At 43.9% G+C, this 20661-nt stretch overlaps 1 protein-coding gene and 1 non-coding gene across 2 annotated transcripts; one reads left to right on the forward strand and one right to left on the reverse strand.

The window, feature by feature from the left end:
* The first annotated feature begins 470 nt into the window (after window positions 1–470).
* Trnar-ucu (transfer RNA arginine (anticodon UCU)) lies at window positions 471–555 on the forward strand. Its single transcript is given in 2 exon segments — window positions 471–507; window positions 520–555. It is a non-coding gene; the product is annotated as a tRNA-Arg (tRNA).
* Window positions 556–8171: 7616 nt separating this feature from the next.
* Dnttip2 (deoxynucleotidyltransferase terminal interacting protein 2) lies at window positions 8172–20240 on the reverse strand. The gene is made up of 7 exons (XM_052179320.1): window positions 19918–20240; window positions 17492–19194; window positions 14402–14540; window positions 12834–12929; window positions 11033–11197; window positions 9090–9199; window positions 8172–8399 (listed from the first exon to the last, which is right to left on the reverse strand). Exons 1-7 carry the CDS (start codon window positions 19975–19977, stop codon window positions 8306–8308), a joined length of 2367 nt encoding a protein of 788 aa, XP_052035280.1. The 5' UTR covers window positions 19978–20240; the 3' UTR covers window positions 8172–8305.
* Window positions 20241–20661: the final 421 nt, after the last annotated feature.

Consider the following 20661-nt stretch of genomic DNA (forward strand, 5'->3'; position numbering starts at 1 on the left):
CAGGTCCCGCCCGGCGTGGGGCCCGAGACCGGTCGCCGCCTTCGCCGCGCAGCTCCCCGGGCGCCGCCGCTCGCCCTCGCCGCTCGCAGGTGCGACAGAAGTGCCCGGCCTCTCCGGCCCGGCGAAACGGCGCAACGGCCGGTCTGGGCCTGCAGCCTCGGCGGCCCGGGCCGGACCGGAGCGGCCGCCCGACACAGCGGGTAGGCGGGGCAGGCGGGGAGCGGGGGAGGGACAGGCGCGGCCGGCGACGGACGACGGGCTCCCGCTGCGCTCTCCGGACCCGCGGCCCGCAGCCGCCGCGCGGCCGTTCCGGGGCGGTTGGGCGCCCGCCGGCCTCGCCGTTACGGTTGGAGGTGTCTTAGGCGCGGCGGCCGAGCTCCGGCGACGGAGGCAACAGAGGTTGTATCGGCCTGGGAGCAGGGCCGGGGCCGCTGGCTTAATACGGCAGATGCGCGGAAACTCCAACAGGTGGCTCCGTGGCGCAATGGATAGCGCATTGGACTTCTAGAGGTTGAAGGCATTCAAAGGTTCCGGGTTCGAGTCCCGGCGGAGTCGCAATACTTTTGTCATGGAGAAATTATATTTGATTTCTGTCTTTTTTTTTTTTTTTCTTTATAATCTAACCAGCTTAACTCCCCGGCACAGCCACGAACCACTCCCGTTGCTTTCCGCAACCCTTAACTGGAGTTCCGGGAGCTCTCAGACCCATCAGCCGACGCGGGCCGATCCCAGTCCGCAGAACAGGGAGGGAGGCAGTAGAGAATCCAGGCGCACGACGTAGGCCTAAATGAAAGAGTAGGACAGACCTGGGCCTCGAGTGACATCCCCAGTGACATCTGGAGCTTGCCAGTGGCCGCCAGCAGGGTCGGAAAAAACGGAATTCGTAGGCTAATCCGAAGGCATTAGAAGCACACTACCGCCACACCCCACCACTCCTCCGGAATCTCGAGTGGATCCTGTAAAAAAAAAAAAAAAAGTAGATCTCTGTGGTCATTTCAGGATGCCATTTCGGTGTCTCTGGAATGGGGCCCAGAAATCTGCATTTCTAGGGCTGTCCGCTTTCTTCCTCGAGTTTTGTGCAAAGGTTGGAGTGGGCACGCTCTGCCTGCCAGCCAGAGGCAAGAGCTACTGTCTTGTCCCCTCCGCTTCACCAAGTGCCAATATGCGTAGGAATGAATGGAGTTTAAAAAAAAAAAAAGATGTATCGACATAAACCATAAAAAAAAAAATCAAAATTGTAGGTCAAGTCCCGATAAGAGTAGACATCCTTGGTATTCCTGTATCAGAGACTTGAAATTCTCTCTACAAGACAGTAGTGGATAATGGTGCGGCGGGCGGCGGGTGGCGGGCTTTAGACAATGCTTTCAAATTAAAAATGTTTTCAAATTTTAAAAAAATGCAGAAGTTAGCACTTTCTGCACACCAGTTAGCCTTCCTGATCATATATAATCTTATAAAACACACTTTTGCAGGCTATTTCACCTATTTCGGTTAATACAGGAAGATCTGCACTGTGCCATTGTATCCTGTTACAATAGCTAAATGACATTTAGCTATTTTCTCCTTGCAATCCTTGAGTGGACATCCTGTTCTTTGTGCCCAAATGTATCTTTACAGTAGATTCCTGGGAAGTTGTCCGGCCAGCCGGCTCCAACCTGTTCCAGCGCTCGTGATCTGGGCCTGCTTTGATAAGGCTCGGCAGAGTCTCCTCGTAGACTCAGCTCTCTCCAGCAGTGTGGGAGAGAGAATGCTTGTTTCCCAACACCCGAGCTCCCAAACACACAAAAACTAATCGAAGTTTTGAAGCCACTTCTTCACACACAGGGTAACTTGGACTTTCTTTTCTGTGATTTATCTGCTCTATCATTGAGCTGCTTCTCCTGTTGTGTCACTCACACCCACTTAGGATGACTACGATAGGATGTTTGTATTAGTTTGTAGTTCTTTACCTAGGAGAAAAGACAGCCTTATGCTTTTAATAAATGATATTTATTTTCAAGTCTACTTGTGTGCTTGTGAAACTTTTTCATCTCACAAAAAATTCATATATTGTATTTTACCAGTGTTTGCTAGCTTCTAAGTTTGAAGGCCCCCAGAGTGTTAATTTCCTTTTAATGGTTTTATTTTTAAACGGTCGCCCATCTGAAATAGCTTTTATAATGGGAGATCTGCCCCGGATTCTGGTGCTGAGCCTTGTGCCTTCTGTACTCATTTGAAATGCCACCTTCACCGCTGTCTAAAGCCCTGGACACATTTCACTTTCTGGATTTTCGAGTTTGCTGCATTTGTCTAAAATTTTTATGTGGTATTTTATAGTCTAGTGGGGTCAAGTCTTTTTAAAAAAAATATCTCCCTTGAATAATTATGAAATGTTCATTAGTATAATAATAAAGTAGCTTGGTCAAGGCTACGAATGCTGTGATTTATAAATTATAAATAAGTCCCCCTCGTTTGATAACATGGACTTGGGAAACAAGCATTCCACCACATTGTTGGGGAGACAAAGGGGAGCCTAGTCTCCAGGTGGGACATTAGAGATCTTTTTGTCTCTGCCGGAACAAGATAAATTTAAGTTCATTTTGACTCATGGTTTCAGAAGCTTTGAAAAAAGAACTACCAACTTGTCCAAAGAAACGAAGGCAAATTCTGGACCCTTTGTGTTTCATTACTGGCCTGCTCAGCAGCTTCGTCATAAAACAGTGGATTAGGCCAAAGGCCGGGATGTTTCCCCACCTAGCTCTTTTGACCTCACCGACTGAGAGCCCGAGGAGAATGAGGAAGTCAGGCAAGGAATCACACAAGGAGACGCTGTGCCTAAGGGAGCGAGCGTTCCGAAAGACTTATTGCGTAAGCCTCCAGAACACCTGGGCCGACACCTGGTCAGCATTTACTCTTAGCTGACTGAACTCACATAGCCAGGCAGTATACGATAGCTTCCTGCTAGCCTGAGAAATAGCACCTCTGACATGGATTCTGGGAACAGTTGCCTGGGTTACTTTGCAGAAACTTGAGTGAACTTTTGCTAAGATAGGAGTCTCCCGTGGAGCCTACAATACCTGCTGGATAAATAGAATAACAAGGTAAAATAAAAAGGCTTGGCGTCTGTCTTCCTATAGTGTCTGTCCTTTTGCTGTCTTAACTCCTGGATCAACTCCACATATTGATAAATGTTTACCATTTAAAGAAAATGTTGAGGTATAACTTGGCCTGTTGCCCGTTGGAGCTGCTGTTTCTCCTACCCTGCCCTTGTGTTTTCTAGGCAGCTTGTGTGTCTACAGTCTCTGCCCTGAGCCCAGAGCGCTTGGTGGATGAGTAACTGCAGTTTCCGAGCAAGCTCACCACCGAATAAAAGGGTAGTGTATGCGCGCAGAAGAAGCACGTCTTTCGGAAACATTTGGTACTCAATGGACAGGGACCAAACTTTAGTCTGTCCCAGAGAAGTCAAAAGCCACTCCTTTGCCAAGCGAGCGCCACAGCCTCCTTTTTGGTCAATGTCCTCCCTCTTTTACTCTTATTCTGAAGAGCCAATAAATGGAAGCTGTGCCTTGCTGTCCAGGTTCCTACCAGAAGCTTGGAGCCTGCTTGAAGGCTCAGATTTAGACTCTGAACTGCTCCTGAGGCTCAAGGCCTGCCTGTAAAAACACCTAGCCGGGCAGTGGTGGCGCACACCTGTAATCCCAGCACTCTGGGAGGCAGAGGCAGGCGGATTTCTGAGTTTGAGGCCAGCCTGGTCTATAGAGTGAGTTCCAGGACAGCCAGGGCTACACAGAGAAACCCTGTCTCAACAAAACCAAATCCCAAAAAACACCTTGTTTCAAAAGTCTGCAGAGGCCTGAAGATAGAGGCTCAGAGCCTGTATACCCACCACCCGGAAATGCAAAAAAGCAAATATTGTGACTTGGTCTCATTTTCTGTTGTTCCCAAACCATCCTGCTATCTAATCTCAGTTCACAGTTACTTGGCTTGGATGCTTCTGTGTCCGTGTTGAGTCAGAACACCATGAAACAGGTATGGAAGAGCACAGGTCACATCAGCAGACAGGAGGGCAGGGGTAGCAGAAGCAAGCTAATAGACCTCCCCAAAGCATGTTCTCATATACCCACTCTCAACAGGTCCTAAGTTTTCACAATCTGACAGTCCATCAAAGGATTAACCAATAGATGGCTCAGAGTCCTCAAGATACAATCTTTTCCCCAAAGCTCTGCATTTACATAGACATGCAGCCCAGCCTGCACTCACACTCTGGAGGACAAACTTAAACTTTTGACCCTCTTACCTCTGTGAGTGCCAGGGTTACAAGCGTGTATAACCAGTTCATGTGATGTTAGAAATCAAATCCAGGGCTCTGGGCATGCTGTGGGTTTCAGTCTGCATTGATGGCTTCTGTATTGAGGCTTCAGTGATTACTGGGCTCTCTGGAAGCGCACCTGTTAAGTTACTAAGCTGCGGGAGCCCGTCTGATAAGCTCCTGCAGGAATCTTTAGAGCTGGAGAAGCAGCTGGGTGTGGTTGGAGTGCTTTGTACTTTGATCATGGCCAAGCTGAAGATGTGAAAAGAAGGAAAATCTTAACCCTGAGGAGACAGAGGCAGGCGCTTCGGACTTCCTTAAGTGATCTGCTGCTTCTCCACACTTGGCTGTGGCAGTCAGTCCGACTTCGTTAGTCACTGAGTGAGTCAAGGTTTGGGGACATCACTAAACCAAGACAAAGTCACCCACTATTCAAATACAGATGGTCCCTTGCAGGTGTGACTTAAACTGATTACAGTGGAGAGAAAGCAACTTGGATTGCGCAGAAACTGCTTTGCATTGTTTTCCAGGGCTAGTGATTCTCGTCATGAGGGGCTTGTTACTAGGACTCTGATCTCCACCCCCACAGTTACCTGGCTACAGCCAGGTATGCCCCGCCCCACAGTTACCTGGCAACAGCAAGGTAGGTCTGGCCCACTATAAAGGGGGCTGCTTGCCCCTCCACTTTCTCTCTCTTGCCTCTCTTACTCTCTTAGCTTCTCCCTTGCCCTCTTGGACTCTTCCCTTCCCCCTTCCCCTCCGCCCCTCCACATTGTCATGGACGGCCTCTACTTCTCTACTTTCTCTTTCTCTCTGCCTTTCTCTGCCTCTACCACCCTCTTAACTCCGTTCCCATGTCCTAAATAAACACTATACTATACTATACTATACTATACTATACTATACTATACTATACTATACTATACTATACGGTCATGTGTCTGTTCCCTTGGGGAAGGGACGCCTCAGCATGGGCCCACTGAGGCACCCTCTCCCCCCACACTGCGGTAGGACATAATCTTAAGCCTATTTCTCTTTATGATCACAACACATTATCAGTTTGTACAAGTACAGAGTAACCTAAATGTTCTGAACACTTCAGGGAAACTAGGTAAGGCCTTGGTATACTACTTTCCACTTAAACTCTGTTTCTTAGAACAGAACCCCATCCTAAGTTGACATATCCTAAGTACTTGTAGGCCAGGATGCTAGGGAGCAACAGTAGAAGTTTCAGGCCGGTGAGATGGGTCAGTAGGTAAAGAAGCCTGTGGCCACGGTTGATGGACCCACATGGTGAAAGAGAACAACTCTCACAGTTGTCCTCTGAGCACCATGCAAGTGCCTGCACATGCCCTGACACACATCTACAAACCAAAGTGTGAGGGGAAGAAACCACAAGTTCCTACCTTCGTAACGGGACCACAGACTTAGTACAGCTGACACCATGACAGAAGTACAATTCAGGCCTTAAAATCCAGCACGTAGGCAGCAGCACCTGCCAAAAGAGAGCAAAGACCTACTCCACCGAGGTCTATAGTTCAGAAAAGCTCCTAAATATACTAACCTTGCTCTTTGGCTTCTGTAGTTCCACATCTGGGTGTTCTCGCTGAGGTGTGCCAACCCATATGGTTGTTATGTTTAAAGGTGGACTCTGAGAAAGGCTCAGCGCTGCACGAGAGTCCCCACACCCAGGGTAGTCACCAGCTGACTAATGAGTTTCTATGGCTTGAACCCATGCTGGAGCAGACTTCTCTGTGGATACTCTGAGTATCCACGCTTTCTTACAGTTACACTATGAAGACATCATTCTTTATGGTTTGGAATGGTTTTTGTTATTTGGGACAGCACTGCATATAAAACAAACTCATCATGTAGCTGAAGCTGACTCTCAGTGTCGGATCCTGACTCTAGCACCGCAGAGTGCTGGGATTTCAGGCTTGTACTACTACTCTGTTTTGGAAGATTCTAAATAAACTTTGAATGTTAATAGGCGGCTAACAGTTATTTTTAGGTGATGTCAGTTTACTTAATGGAATTATTTTGTTAAACATTGCCTCCGTTTACTATAAATTAAATGGAAAATGAAGGAACTTTCCGTTGTTGTAACTAAAATGTGATATTAAAGGAGGGGAGGTTCATTTTGGCTTTGCTCCATGAGTTGTAATCTGTGACGCCATAGCAAAAGCCCATTCCATACCAGGCGGGAAAGGCGTAGAACCAGAGCTAGCACCTCATGGCTGCAAAGAAAGGTGAAGAGGCCTGAGAGTCAGTTCTCTCTTGAAAGGACTTGTCCCCAAAGACAACTTCACTAGGCTCTCCTGATGGTCTCACCACATCACAGTAGCACCATAGGCCTTTGAGGTACATTTAAGACAAACTACAAGTTGCTTATAAGAAAAAGTTTTCAAAAAGTTGAAATCAATGCAAAGTATTAATGGAAATGTAACAAGTCAATACTCAAAATTACTTGTTTTGAAGCAAAGAATTGTTCAACCCTCTTCATAGGATAGAAAAATCATATAGCAACAGTTTGCCCCTTAAGTCTTAGTCAAGAAATGTTTACCAGGAGTCTCCTGGTAAGTGTGTCAGGAGACTTTACCTTTCTCCTCCCTGCAATTATCACACAGAGGCAACCCTCTTACTGTTTTAATAAAGGAAGCACAGATGCTAGGTTGCTTGCGACCCCCAAAGAGTGAAGGTAAAATGTTAAGATTTTATAGTTACTGAAATAAGGGGTCCAATAAATAGCACAAAGGAGCTACAACCAAGAAGCATTAATAGCATAGTAATAGCTGATCAATAGCATTGATCAGCACTTGTTGGATACCAGAAAGCAGGTCAGGTCGAATGCCTGCCTAGGCCACTGGATGAGGTAAAATCCTATTAGCCAATGAAAACCCTATTGTTTAATCCTGTTTTACTTAGAACAGAATGAGTCATTCCTCTGGTTTCAGTTGCTAAGGTAAACCAGCACTCTTGCATCTTCCTTTACCCCATATTTTCCAGGGAGGGTCTATGTCATCTCAGGCTAGAGGTTCACTTCTTTTTTCTGTACGAATCTTATGAGTTTGCTCCAGGAATACTTTTACCCACACAGCATAGCTTGCACACTGGCAGCAGGTATGCATAAGACTTGTCTGCATCCGCCACACACACACCTAGGCAGTTTTATAACATTTCCACATTTTTTGTTCATTTCAAAAAGTTTTAACACATTTATGTACTTTTTTTGGTTTTGTTTTTTGAGACAGGATTTCTGTGTAACCTTGGCTGTCCTAGAACTAGACCAGGCTGGCCTCGAACTCAGAAATCTGCCTGCCTCTGCCTCTCAAGTGCTGGGATTAAAGGTGTGCATGGCCACCACAGCCCAACTATGTACGTAATATTTAAATGTAGTAGTGCTCTGTCTGCACGTACAGACATGCCAGAAGGCATCAGATACTTTTACAAATGGCCACGAGCTACCAGGACTTCAGGAAGAACAGCATTTGTTTATCTTTTAATTTGCTACCTGGATATACCTTTTCTAAAAGTTATTATTTATTTTGTGTATGAGTACACTGTAGCTGTCTTCAGACACACCAAAAGTGGGCATCGGATTTCATTATAGATGGCTATGAGCCACCATGTGGTTGTTGAGAATTGAACTCAGGACCTCTGGAAGAGCAGCCAATGTTCTTAACCGCCAAGCCATCTCAGCAGCCCTCAAGAGTTCTTTAAACATAACTGATTATTATTTATTTATTATTTGGTTATTTATTTTCCTTAAATAACCAAATGCTGAAAATTGGACAAATATTAAAATAGTTGATATTCATTTTCCCTTTAACAGTCTAAAACCAGACATTTCATTTTATACACACACCTACTTTTATTCCAAGGGGCACACAACCGATTTTGTCAGTAAACTTTATTTCTAAATAGAAATCACTAAATATTTATACATATTTATATAAATTATGTGATAACCTTCAGCAAATCAAGATCTATAAAATGCTATGGTTTGCTTTGTAAATTTTAGTTGCGAAATTTCTTCTTTTTCCGGAACTTCTTTCCTTCTGCATTTGCTGCTTTTTCAGCCATGATTTCCGAATACTTCCTTCGATTAAATCTGAAAGAAAAAAAAAAAACCTTTATGCTCTAATCTAAAGCATGACATATCGAGTATATCATGTATTAGCAGTTAATACAGCTTTAGGGAGGAGGCTCAATCCCAGAATGCTTTGTACTGAATCCTCTTGTAGAAACCACATTGTTCCTAGGTGTCTGGAGGCCGAGGGCAGCAGTGGTCTCTGCCCTCAGTGTGGATTCCTTCACTTGGGCTCTGAGACTGTGTCTCCTTCTGGCTGGCTTTGAACCTCCCTCTGCTCTGGACTTTGAGCCGGGTGCAGAGGGCAGGTGGGAGAGGCAGGCAGAGGCAGTCCATCTCCCGAGTTCCAGGACAGCCAGAGCTATATAGTGAGGAGACACCCTGTCTCAAAACAAGACAAAAGCTAAAACCTTAAAAAACAAAGAGCAATAACTTTCAAAGTCTGCTCTCCAGATAAGCGGTCTGTTAAGAAGTTTTCCCAAGAACAGTAAGGCACTACTGCTCCTCGCCCTCGCTCTCGTGAGGGTGCAAGCGCAGTGGAGAGGGTAAATGCAGGTGGCTTGGCAGAGATAGACAGGAGGCTCTGGCTTCCTCACACCAAAGACCAAATTATTTCTGTTGTGGTAGTCTCATAAAAACATAGTCACCAAATGTTATCTACAAACTTATATGTACTTAAGAAAAACACACATATTACAAAACGTGAATTACCTCCTGAACTCAGAGTCAGCCAGCAGCTCTTCCACAATAGTCTTTTTCCTCTGTTTCTTGGGAATTCGTGAATGATAGAAGTCAGCTGGATTATCAACGATGGTTCCAACCTACGAAAAATTGAAGGAAATAAATCCTGAAGTACCTGGATGTTAAGTTGCTCCATATTTCAGTATAGATCTAAGGCTTTTTGTAGAAAGGAACAGAAAGCACAACCTATTTTAGACATGTATTAAAATTATGCTTTTTTTATAAAAGCAAAAATAAACAATATTAGCCACAACATTGGTACTACAGATATTTCCCTATTACAGTGTACAGTAGGTCCAATTTTTTTAAATTATATATATATATATATAATTTATATATATATATGAGTACACTGTTGCTGTCTTCAGACATACCAGAAGAGGGCATCAGATCCCATTACAAATTGTGAGCCAATCTCACAAATGTGGTTGCTGGGAATTAAACTCAGGACCTAAGAAAAGCAGTCAGTGCTCTTAGCCACTGAGCCAGCTCTCCAGCCCATAGGTCCAAATTTTATATACTTCAGTGCTAAACAGTAAATTCATGATGAATAACACAATATCATATAAACTGTGCTTTCTAATTAAATGATGTACATATAAATTCTACATGCCATTTTGATTTTAGAGGTTATAAACACTGCCTGCCTAGAACCTGTTTTAATAAAAGTCTTCATTTGTTCACTCAGCTGACTGCAGTTATAGGAGGGTTACTGTGTGCCAGGCACTATGCTTAGGAGATGGGAAACAAGGACCAAGATGACCTAGTCCGTGCCAGTGAGGGGTCACAACCCCAAGGCAGAGCCAGACACTGCAGAACCGAAAACATACATGGAACTCAACACTATACCTGTTTCTAAAGATATAATGACCTAGTTTACTAAAGGAGTTAAGAATGACAAACATGATATTTTAACTTGGCTCTATATAGTTCAAAGTTCACCAAGCAAACAAGGGAGAATAAAGGTCTAAGAACAGCAGAAACAGGGTAATATAAACCCCATTTGTCTCCATTTTAAGGACCAGGTCTGATTTCAAAAAAGTCCATAAGGTGCCAGCTTCAGGAATAGACCATACATCCCAGAAACTAGATCATAAGACTCCAGCTCCTTCTAGAAAGTTCCCCCAGTTCCCTATAAGAAGGCCTGCATGCCTTTGTCTGGGGTGGCCACTTTGGAGACCATGCCACCCCTGCATGTTGGATGTTTCTGCAGAACAAACAATCTTTATTTTTGCATACTGAGTCTGGGGTCTTCAGTGATTTTCAGACCCTTACAGCACAAGCCCTGAGCCAGCTGGGTGCTGAGCGTGGTAAAGGTTATGAAGGCTTGATAACAAAGAGTTGGCAAGTTAGTTTGGGTGCAGATTGTGATGGTCCAACGGAAGTGAGACAGAGTACCCCAAAAGTCACTAAGAATTACCCAGAGTTTCTCAGAAGTACAGCCTGAAAACAAATATTTAAGTAAATTACAGAACACAGACTGGCCACAATGAAGCCAGAGGGCAAGACAGTTAACTTATAACCCAAGTGAGCAGAAGAGGGGTGACAAGAGTGGAAGCGCTCATGGGAGACATCCACAAGCAGTGTTTGAACGCCTCTCTACCTTGCAGAGGAAAAGGAAGGCAAAGTGTCCTTTCTCCGCATCCTGAATGAACTTGTGCTCCTAGGTCAGTGCCATCAATCCACTCGGACACAGATCCTAGTGGTCCCAGCTGCCATGTGTGGCGTTGCCTCTTTATATGGAAGACCCGTTACAAATGAGGGCTATCTGAGTTGTGTTCTAGACAATATAGAACCTGCGAAGGCACTGACCACAGGCTTGGTATGCATGTGTAAATTCTTCCTTATTTAGTAGTAAACAGGACACTGCTAAGCCACTGTCCACAGAACACAACCACTATTCAGTACCCTACCTGGAAGTACTTGGGGAACCCATCTCTGTCGTTCTTCTTGTAGAACCGCTTTGGGTCCATGCTCGCTCTCATCTTCAAGGCTTTGAGATCGTTCTTCAGTTCCTCTGTTAGCTCTGGAGCTTTCATGCCAAACCAACCATTACCGGCTGTTTTTTGTCGCTCTTTCTGAAACACAAGTGTTAAAAAAAATTAAGGAAAACAAGGAGATTTGTTTTACTTTTATGTAGATGAAGAGTGTTGGATTTTCTGAGCATGTGGATGCTGGGAACCAAATTTGGTCTTCTGTAAGAGCAGCAAGTGTTCTTGACCACAGAGTCATCTCTCCAGCTCCCCAATAAACCCTCTGGATTTTGTAAGAGTACAGAGACTAATCTCCCCTTAGGCACACTGCCTACTGTGCTTTAAGGTAATCTCCTTTAAAATCATAAAACAGAAAATTATGTTAATTACCTGAGTGTGACAGTATATATCTGTGACCTCAATATTTGGGACAGATTGATGTTGGATGATTTTGAATTCAAACTACCAACCTGGGCTACTCTTTCTGGCTCTGGGTAGAGGAGAATTTACAAGAACTGGAACCATAACTCAGTTGGTGGAGTTCTTGCCCAGCAAACATGAATCCCTGGGGTTAATCTTTAGCAATGCATGAACTGGGCATGGTAATGAACACCTATAATCCAAATAGCCAGCCTAGGATATGTGAGACACTGTCTCAAACAAAACAAAACAAAACCCAAACCCCAATTTTACTGTAAGCATTAATCCCCAGGATACAGAAAGAAAGAAAGAAAGAAAGGAAGGAAGGAAGGAAGGAAGGAAGGAAGGAAGGAAGGAAGGAAGGAAGGAAGGAAGGGAAAGGAAAGAAAGGAAAGAAGGGAAAGAAAAGAAAGGAAAGAAAGAATTAAGTCAAAAAACCCAAAACATTTTTGGCATAGAATCAGTTTCATAAATGAAGGCTCCCTGGATGACTTGCAGGGAAAGGAACACAGCTTCCACTTTGTCTAAAAGAGCCCATACAAGAGAAAATGTTTTAAGTCATTTTAGAAGCTGGTATATAAACATTATTTAATTCAGTTACTTAAATCTTAAGGGTCTTAGAAACTATTTAACTTGAGAGTCTAGAACTTCATATTATGTCAAAAACAACAAAAAAACACACAAAAAAACCCCACAAAAAACCAAAAAACCCCTGCCATTCTTTTGAAAACTCTACCTAACATTTTGTTTCATTCATTCATCCAAAATTTAGTGCCTGCTGCATGCCAAAATTTAGTGCTGTATCAGCACCTTTTGACCTGTTTATTAGTTCAAACACTGAAACAACGCGGTTTGCATCCACTCCCCCATTTGGCAGACTAAGATCGGAGCTTTAGGCTGGCTGTAGTAACTCTATGCCATAGAGCACCTAACCCACAGCAATGTGTTTAGAAGCCAAATGATGTGGACGGTGACCCTGTATGCTGGCTGTCACTGTTTAAGGTATGTTTTCAAAGCTGTATTTGTGGGGCTCAGTGACAGGGCACATGCTTACAACATGTGCAAGAGTCCAGGGTTCACTTCCGAACAGAAATAAAAGACTTTATATGTGCCATTTGGCTGCAAAGACATAAACATAAAAAACCACATTAAACATGTTGATGAAAACACATTTTATGGCCCTAGTACCTAAGAACTTTGGTCCAATCTATAATAGACCAATCCATAGATAACGCTTAAATGTACAACTGCAGTATCACACAGCCTGAAAACACAAAGACGAAGCACATAGAAGCAATCTAAATATTAAGTCCCCACTTACCCTGCGCTGTTTCTGCAGTCGATGCTTTGACTCATTATACGGTGGGACACAATAGTTTTTTTCAAAATCAGGTGTAATGACAGCTTTCTGCAGAAGCTACAAAAATACAAAATAATTATTTTCTCTTTCCTCCCCATTTACACTTAGGCCTTCATATTTTATATAGGCAAATCTGCTAATCTACTCCTGCATTATTTTTGCACTTATCCTGCATGCTGCCCTCTGACCTTCTACATCACAGCACACGTGCCCACATACACATACACACAAAATACAAAAGGGGAGTGTTTAAAAAAATACAAGAAAATAGGACTCCCGGAAGTAAGTGGTGGATGAAAAAGAAAATAATCATCTTGATTAATTTATCTCAAGTAGCATCTCTTACAGATAAAACCCTATTCATAAAAATTAGGTATTCTAATAAGATGGAAAAAGAGCAGAACATATTGGTGTGGCATGGCCTTAGTAGGGACAGAATGACATGGTTTTTACCCTAGAGCAGGGCCAGCAGGCATGGACCTTCAACAATGGAGGACATAAGGCTTCTTTGTATAATGTACACGTTATGTTCCTGCTTCAAGGAAAGACGGGTTAATGTTAACGACTCCATGATAATCAGAATCCAGGAGGTGAGGGTGTGGTTAATGTCTCAGCAAAATGATAAATGCTAGGATCTTCAGGAGGGCCCTTAAGGCTGTGGAAAAGAACTCTAAAAACAAGAGTATGAAAATATATAATTTGTCAACCATGCAAAACATAAGGATGCCATATGCACTGTGAGGGGCTTCATGAATCGAAAGGAACAAAGGCAGCTGCAGTGTGAGCCAGCTTGTCAGACATACACTGAGAAAGGAAATAAAGGGATTTAGGGAGTGGTGATCACAGGAGATCCCACCCAGCTAGGGTTGGTTGGTTTGCTTGGCTGCTTTTGCTTATAAAGGCAGTCGGGTTACTGGGTTCAGGATCGGCCCAGGACAGAGCAAGGTTAGGACCTGGTGTAGTGAAAATGGTAATTCCAGGATGGAGTCCCACCCAGCTAGCATCTTCCGTGCTTAACAGAGGCCGGCTGAATTCTTCTGCAAAGTTAAAAGAAAACGTGGACTTGCTGTTTTCTAAGAATTAAGTGCTGGGGTTAACGAACGCTGAGTCACAGAATAATCAAAAGGAGACCTAGAGCGAATGATTGGATGATATGTAAAATAAAAGATTGGCTTACGATCTCCAAGATCATAGAGGTGAGCTATCCAGAGAATTTTTTAGAATATCAAAAGAGAACTACTTGGAGAACTGTCTTGGACAGAGCCTAGCAAGGGAAAGCTGTCTAGAGATGGCTGGAGAGCTCCAGGGAGAACTTAGAGAAAGGAGGCTGCAGAGCAGAGCATGGCTGCCATCTTGGACGCACAGTCTGACCTGGAGTCCTTTGTTTCTGCGGCTCCCAGACACCCCTTCTCTCAGAACCCCTCTCCAAGCCAAGGCTGGTTCTTGGCAAGAAAAGACCAATGTAGTTTTGCCTTAAGAAAAGTAGTCATTTTCCAAGGACTGGAGATGGGACAATTCATGTAGCTTACCTCGTTTTTCTTTTTCTCTTTGATCTGGGTTAGAGTTTTCTTGTGAGGCTGCATCTTGTCTACATTGAAATTAATATACAAGCCACCCAACTGCTTGATGTTTAGTCCAGGGTCTATGCTGCTACTTGTCAGCTTCAGACTAAAAGAGAAAAGATCACATAGACAAAGTAATTAAGACAAAATAGAAACCAGATTGCATGTTAAAAATCACACACAGATACAGAGCATCTTTTTTTTTTGTTTTGTCTTTCTGTTTTGTTTTCTTGTTTTGTTTTGTTTTTTTGTTTTTTGGATTTGGTTTTTTCGAGACAGGCTTTCTCTGTGTAGCCCTGGCTGTCCTGGAACTCACTCTGTAGACTAGGCTGGCCTCGAACTCATTAATCCGCCTGCCTCTGCCTCCCAGAGTGCTGGGATTACAGGCATGCGCCACCACCGCCCTGCGGATACAGAGCATCTTATCTTTAGAATGTAATTACTTAAATACTGAATAAACCTTTATCACATACATTCATTCAGAAGAGTCTGGGATAACTAATGAATCAACACCACCAGAGAAGACATCCAAACAGAGTCCCAAGATTTCATAAAATGATTAAGCATGTATCATATCCATAGATTTCATAAAAAAAACTTCAAGAAAAACAATTCAGTTCAACCTCAAATTGAAGGACAGTTCAGAAAAACCCACTATATCTCTAAACTCACAGCCTTGTCAGTCCCTAGAACTCACAGGGTGGAGACACCTGGATCTTGTAGGTTGTCCTCTTAACAATAAACAGCTTCAGAGACAGGGCATCTTTTTTGTTTGCTTCTCAAGACAGGGTTTGGTGCATGCCACCACTGTGGGGCACCTATTAACAGCCTTATACGGCTGCCTACATTTCTAGTGGCTAATGCCAAACAAAGCCTAATCTAGGAATACCAAGTTTTAAACAAGACAGCTACTAAAGAAAAAGCCTCAGCCGGGCGGTGGTGGTGCACGCCTGTAATCCCAGCACTCTGGGAGGCAGAGGCAAACAGATTTCTGAGTTCAAGGCCAGCCTGGTCTACAGAGTGAGTTCCAGGACAATTAGGGCTACACAGAGAAACCCTGTCTCGGAAAAAAAAAAGCCTCAAACATTAGAGCTTTCAACATAAAAATTATGTTCCTGTTTTTACTCTTTCGTACATTTATGTGTTTGTGTGTTTACATGTATGTATGTAATGTGCATGCACATATGCGCATCTAGAGTTGACTTCGGGATTCTTCCCTGATCACCTCCACCTTCTGTATTTAGGCAGGGTCTCTCTCTTGAACCCAAGGCTCACAGACAGGCAGTCTAGCTAGTGGGCTTGCTTGGAGAGCCCGTTTCTACCTCTGAAGCACTGACATTATAGGCAGGCCATCATGCTGATCAGTCATTTTACATGACTGCTGGGGATTTGAATCCAGTCTTCATACTTGCATGGCAAACTTTTTACCTCTAAGCCATTTCCCTACCCCCACAGATGATTTCTAACTGGTCACCAAAAGAACATTTTAGCTATCGCTAGTGAGATAAATACAACTGCCAAAAATCTCACAAATAAATCCAAGGGAGATGTCAGGTAGAACTCATCCACAATCTGATGTGTATACTAATATACTACTGTTTGTATCTCTATGGCAGATCAACCACTTGACAGATTTATCAAACCTGACTTGTAAATGGATGAATAAAGCTGCTCCCAGAACGGATAGGTTTATCTCCCTATTAGTTTTTGGTCACAGAAGTCCTTGAGACTCCACAAAACGACATATGCTATTACTATGACTCTTGGTTGCCCACCAAGAACAAGATGTTGAGACTGTACTGCTTAAGGTTATCACAGGCTTTTGATTGTAGGACATAGAAGTCAAACTGGAACTGAGCTAGAAACAACTTTCCTGTTGCAAACTTTTAGTGCTGGAAGGTACTATATAGGCTGCCTGGGAAGAAAAGCCATCATTGGCTTTACTCGGCGGCAGTGGATCTACATGTTATACTACTGACTACATGGTATACTATTGCCAGAGAAGTTATACCTGCCTATTCGTGTAACTGGGGTAACCAACCGCTTTCTAATTGGGTTTGAGGCCCACTTACTGAAATTCCTATCTGGTACTATAAAGCCTGTCAGCAGCCTGTGGTTGGTGAGATAGGCCCAGGTGGGGCATTTACTATTTTTGCTAGATATGATGAACCCATTAAAAATACTTTCTAAATGTTTAGGTTTATGCTTAGATAATGGTGAGCCAGGCTTCCCCTCTCCCACTTTTGGCAGTGGATAACAGTTACAACTAAGATTCAAAACTGGCCGAAGTGCTGAGAAGAATTGTCTTAAAATGGCCATTTCTAAATGGGACAGTTATGTCACCTCTTCCAAAAGAGGGGACTGAATGTATAAGTGGGAGGAAGGCAGGGAGCAGTGATGTGGAATACTGTCTTCTGGGTATGATGACATGGTAGCTACTCCCAGAACTCACAGCAGCTGTTGATTACCTGCACAAGACTGGAGCAGTCAGCATTTTGGATTTTTGTTTGTTTTTTAACTTTCGATTGATTCTCTCTGAGTTTCATATCAGGTACAGAGAGATGAGTGGGACTGAGGTGCATGAAGTGAAACTCACCAGTCCGAACTGTGTAATGGAAAGTCCAGGAGCTCACGAGGCCCCTTCTCTCCCTGAGGACCTACAGGCAGTTAGTGATGACTACAGACGGAGGAGAGGCATTTTCTTCAATAGTATAGCACTAGTGAGCTTCTCATGAGCTTGTAAATAACCCCTAATCCATAGTCCCATAAACATTAAACTCACTGGATCACCCACGTCCCCAGAAGACCTGGAAAGCAGAAAGAGGACTAGCTGTGGAAAGGGGCATCAGTGGGGATGCGAGTCTGAGGGGAGCTTAAACCTCAATCCGTTATATACACATAGGAAAACATTAGGTGAGACATTATTATAATACATGCTAATAAAAATGACTTTGGAGGTTGAGGTATACTCAGTGATAAAGGGCACGCCTGTCATGCTGCAGCCACAGGTTCTCCTCAGCATGACCTCTCCAATTTCCCTTCAAAGGTTATACTTACAGCTTGGACTTGGTGTTACTGAGTAAGTCTTCCTCATCACTAGACTCATCCTTATTCTCGTCACTGTCTGATGAGTCTTCTTCACTATTTTCTTCCTCTTTCTCCTCCTCCTCTTTTTCTTCCTCAATAGCAACTTCACTTGGAGCCTTGTCTTCTAGGTAAAAGTTTTTGTCAGCACTCAATCCAGGAGTTTTGTCAATTACAAACAGTGCACTATCACATGCAGCACCTTCACTTGGAGCCTTGTCTTCTAGGTAAAAGTTTTTGTCAGCACTCAATCCAGGAGTTTTGTCAATTACAAACAGTGCACTATCACATGCAGTATCTTCCAAGTCCTCAGTTGATGCCTCCTTTTGGCCACTGTTTTCCACAGAACACAAAGTGTCCCTTTCATTCTCACTGCTGTCAGACTGTTGGCTTTCATCACTACTAAGAAATAATAAAACAGGACTATCTGTATTCTGAGACACGTTGAGTTCAGACCCGCATGGCTTGGTATTACATTCAAGAGCAACGCCACTTTGGCTGTTGCTGTCCTCACTGACACCTGCACTTGTGGGCTCATTGCTATCACCACGATCACTGGACTGTGCCAAGTCACTCTTTCTTAAGCTGCCCTCTCTCTCCTCATCCCATTTTTTTATTTCTACAACTGCAAACCTGTGCTCTAATGATTTCATCAGAGCCTCCCTATCCGGACTTGAAAGCTGGGATGTGGGTATATTTGGGGTGCTTGAATGATTCTGAGACACTGACTGCTGAAGGCCACTGTCTTGAGCTTCAGAAAGACTCAGCTGGGAATCTTTCTCATTAATTACTTTTTCCTCTATTATTTTGGGGTCCTCTTCATCCAGACTCTCACAATTCTTCTTTCTGACTTCCGTAAGAGACACAACATCGGCTTGTTTTTCCACTTGGATATGCAAATTTTGATGGTTTTGGGTTGTCAGTTTTTTCTCTGAAATTCTGTGGATGGAATCATCAAAGTCATCATTATAAGTTTCATTATCAGAAATATTTGGCATATTTATCTGAGAAAGTGGTCTTGCTGATAACTGAGAGGCCTGTTTAGCATCTGAGTCCTCTGAATCCACACACATACCCACAATTTGCTTTTTATTTCCTGGTGTAATCTTAGTATCTTTTTTCTCAGCTTGGAACTGTAATTTCTTCTGCACATTCCTGGTTGTTCTCCTGGATGAGACCTCTAATGATGAGATGCAGGAGCACTCAGCATCAGATATAGTTTCCAAAGGTGACTCTTGGCTTGAATCTCTTTGAGATTTAGCCTTATTCCTGCTTCTTCTTTCTGTGGAAGGCACAATCATAGTAACCTCTGAAACATGAGACTCTGCTTCAGAAACAGAAACTCCTTCATCAACAGATTCATGTTGAGGGGTTACTTTCCGCCTTTTCCTAACACTGGGCTTTGGGGTGGGTGTAATTACAACCTGCCGTTTCCTAGTTACTCTTATAATGGGCTCTAACACAAAAGAAACCCCAGAAGCATGAGACTCAGGTTCAGAAGGCTCTCCATCAGAAATCAGTACAACGATCTCCGCTGGGCCTGTAGTTCTGCTGTTCTTGCTTCTAGCCGGGCCCGAGCTTTGAGCCCCAGCAGACTGTGATTCAGCAGTGCTGCCAGTGGATCCTGATTCTTTTTTGCTTTTTAGATGTGTCCTAGTTCTCCGAGGAACAGACCTCTGAAAACCAAAAACAAACACATTATAGTTTAGATAGGGCAGGGACAAGAGCAAAGGTGGCATGGCCTAAGGAGCAAAACTTAAGAAGGTACTAAACAAGGCCAAACTATTTCTTACTTGCCTCATCCTAGGCTTCAGAAAGCAGAACTAAAAAGAGAACTTTCTCTACTTAAAAAATGAGGGGGAATTTTTTAAATCATTTATAGAGGCTTAGGGAGCGGGAGAATTAAGTACTAAGAGAGCACGTGTTTAGTAGTGTATACGGTGATCCGATACTTGTCTGGATATTTACATATAGTAAAGGGCTGCTCTATAACCCTTACCACACAATCTAAAGAGCATGGCACCAGAAGACAATCAGAGGCTCTGAGAGACACCACTGCGGTCCTTCATGAGCCGAAGGATTATGTGCTGGGCCACTGCCAGACTCTCCACGTGAAAACGATGCTCCTTCCCATCCCCAAAACTACGCTCGATCGAGGTGGCTGGGGTTAACCTTCCCTGGCATTATCTCAACAGTAAACTTAAAAGGCCTAATCTGCGCAAGGCAAGCTACCTAAACTCTCGTAAGAGCCCTAAAAGACCCCGGGGCCCAACCAAGTTCCGAGCCGGCCCGACGCAGTACCACGCGCGCATGGCTCGGTTCCTCCTCGCTCTCCTCCGCCCCACCGAGCTGCTCTGCTTAGCGGCGAGGAGACCGGGAGAACCTGGGAGCCAGCTCACCTTCTGCTGGGAGCGTTTTTGGAGTTCGGTCCGAGACACCCCGGACCTGGTGACCACCATTTTTCCGATTCCGTATTCCCGGCAGTCAAAGCGGCTTCCTCTGTTCCGACGCTTCGGAAGTGCGTCAGAACAGGAACTCGCTTAGGATTCCCCGCGGAAACCGCGGCTCGGAAGAATCGTTCCTACCCGACTCCACTGCAGTTCTAGACAGACACCTCCGCCATAGGGCTAGTGCGGGTCTGCCGGGTGCCAAAGACCGATCATCCTCGAGTTCCGGGAGAGGGCTTCCTCGCCATTTAACACAAAATGGGTAGTCTCGTCATTTACTCTGCTTTCCATCTGTCTACCCCGGTGCAGTAATTGTGAGATCTTTAACGTGTTTATGAAGCCAAAGGACACTTTAGTCCTTTTCGAAAACAGTATTTTAATAACGAGTATTTTAATAATGTAATAAATAAGATTTCAAGTTCTTGGAGAATAATTAGAAAGCTGTGAGATTTAACTAAAATGTCTCGGAATTTGAAGTACTCTTCTTTAAAAGAAAAAAAAGTGAAAGAAATTGTGAAGGAGAGGGATAAAAGGTTTCGTCTTGTTTTTACAATGGAAGGAAGAGACTGGCCAGAATCAAGAGTTTTAGTTGTAGTTTTGTCTCGTTGAGACACGATCTCTCTACATAGCCTTGGCTGTCCTAGAACTCACTATGTAGACCAGCCTGATCCTGAACTCAGATTCCTTCGGCCTCCC

Source organism: Apodemus sylvaticus, chromosome 4 (genome assembly GCF_947179515.1).
Source record: "Apodemus sylvaticus chromosome 4, mApoSyl1.1, whole genome shotgun sequence".
In the NCBI taxonomy this organism is placed as follows: domain Eukaryota; kingdom Metazoa; phylum Chordata; class Mammalia; order Rodentia; family Muridae; genus Apodemus; species Apodemus sylvaticus.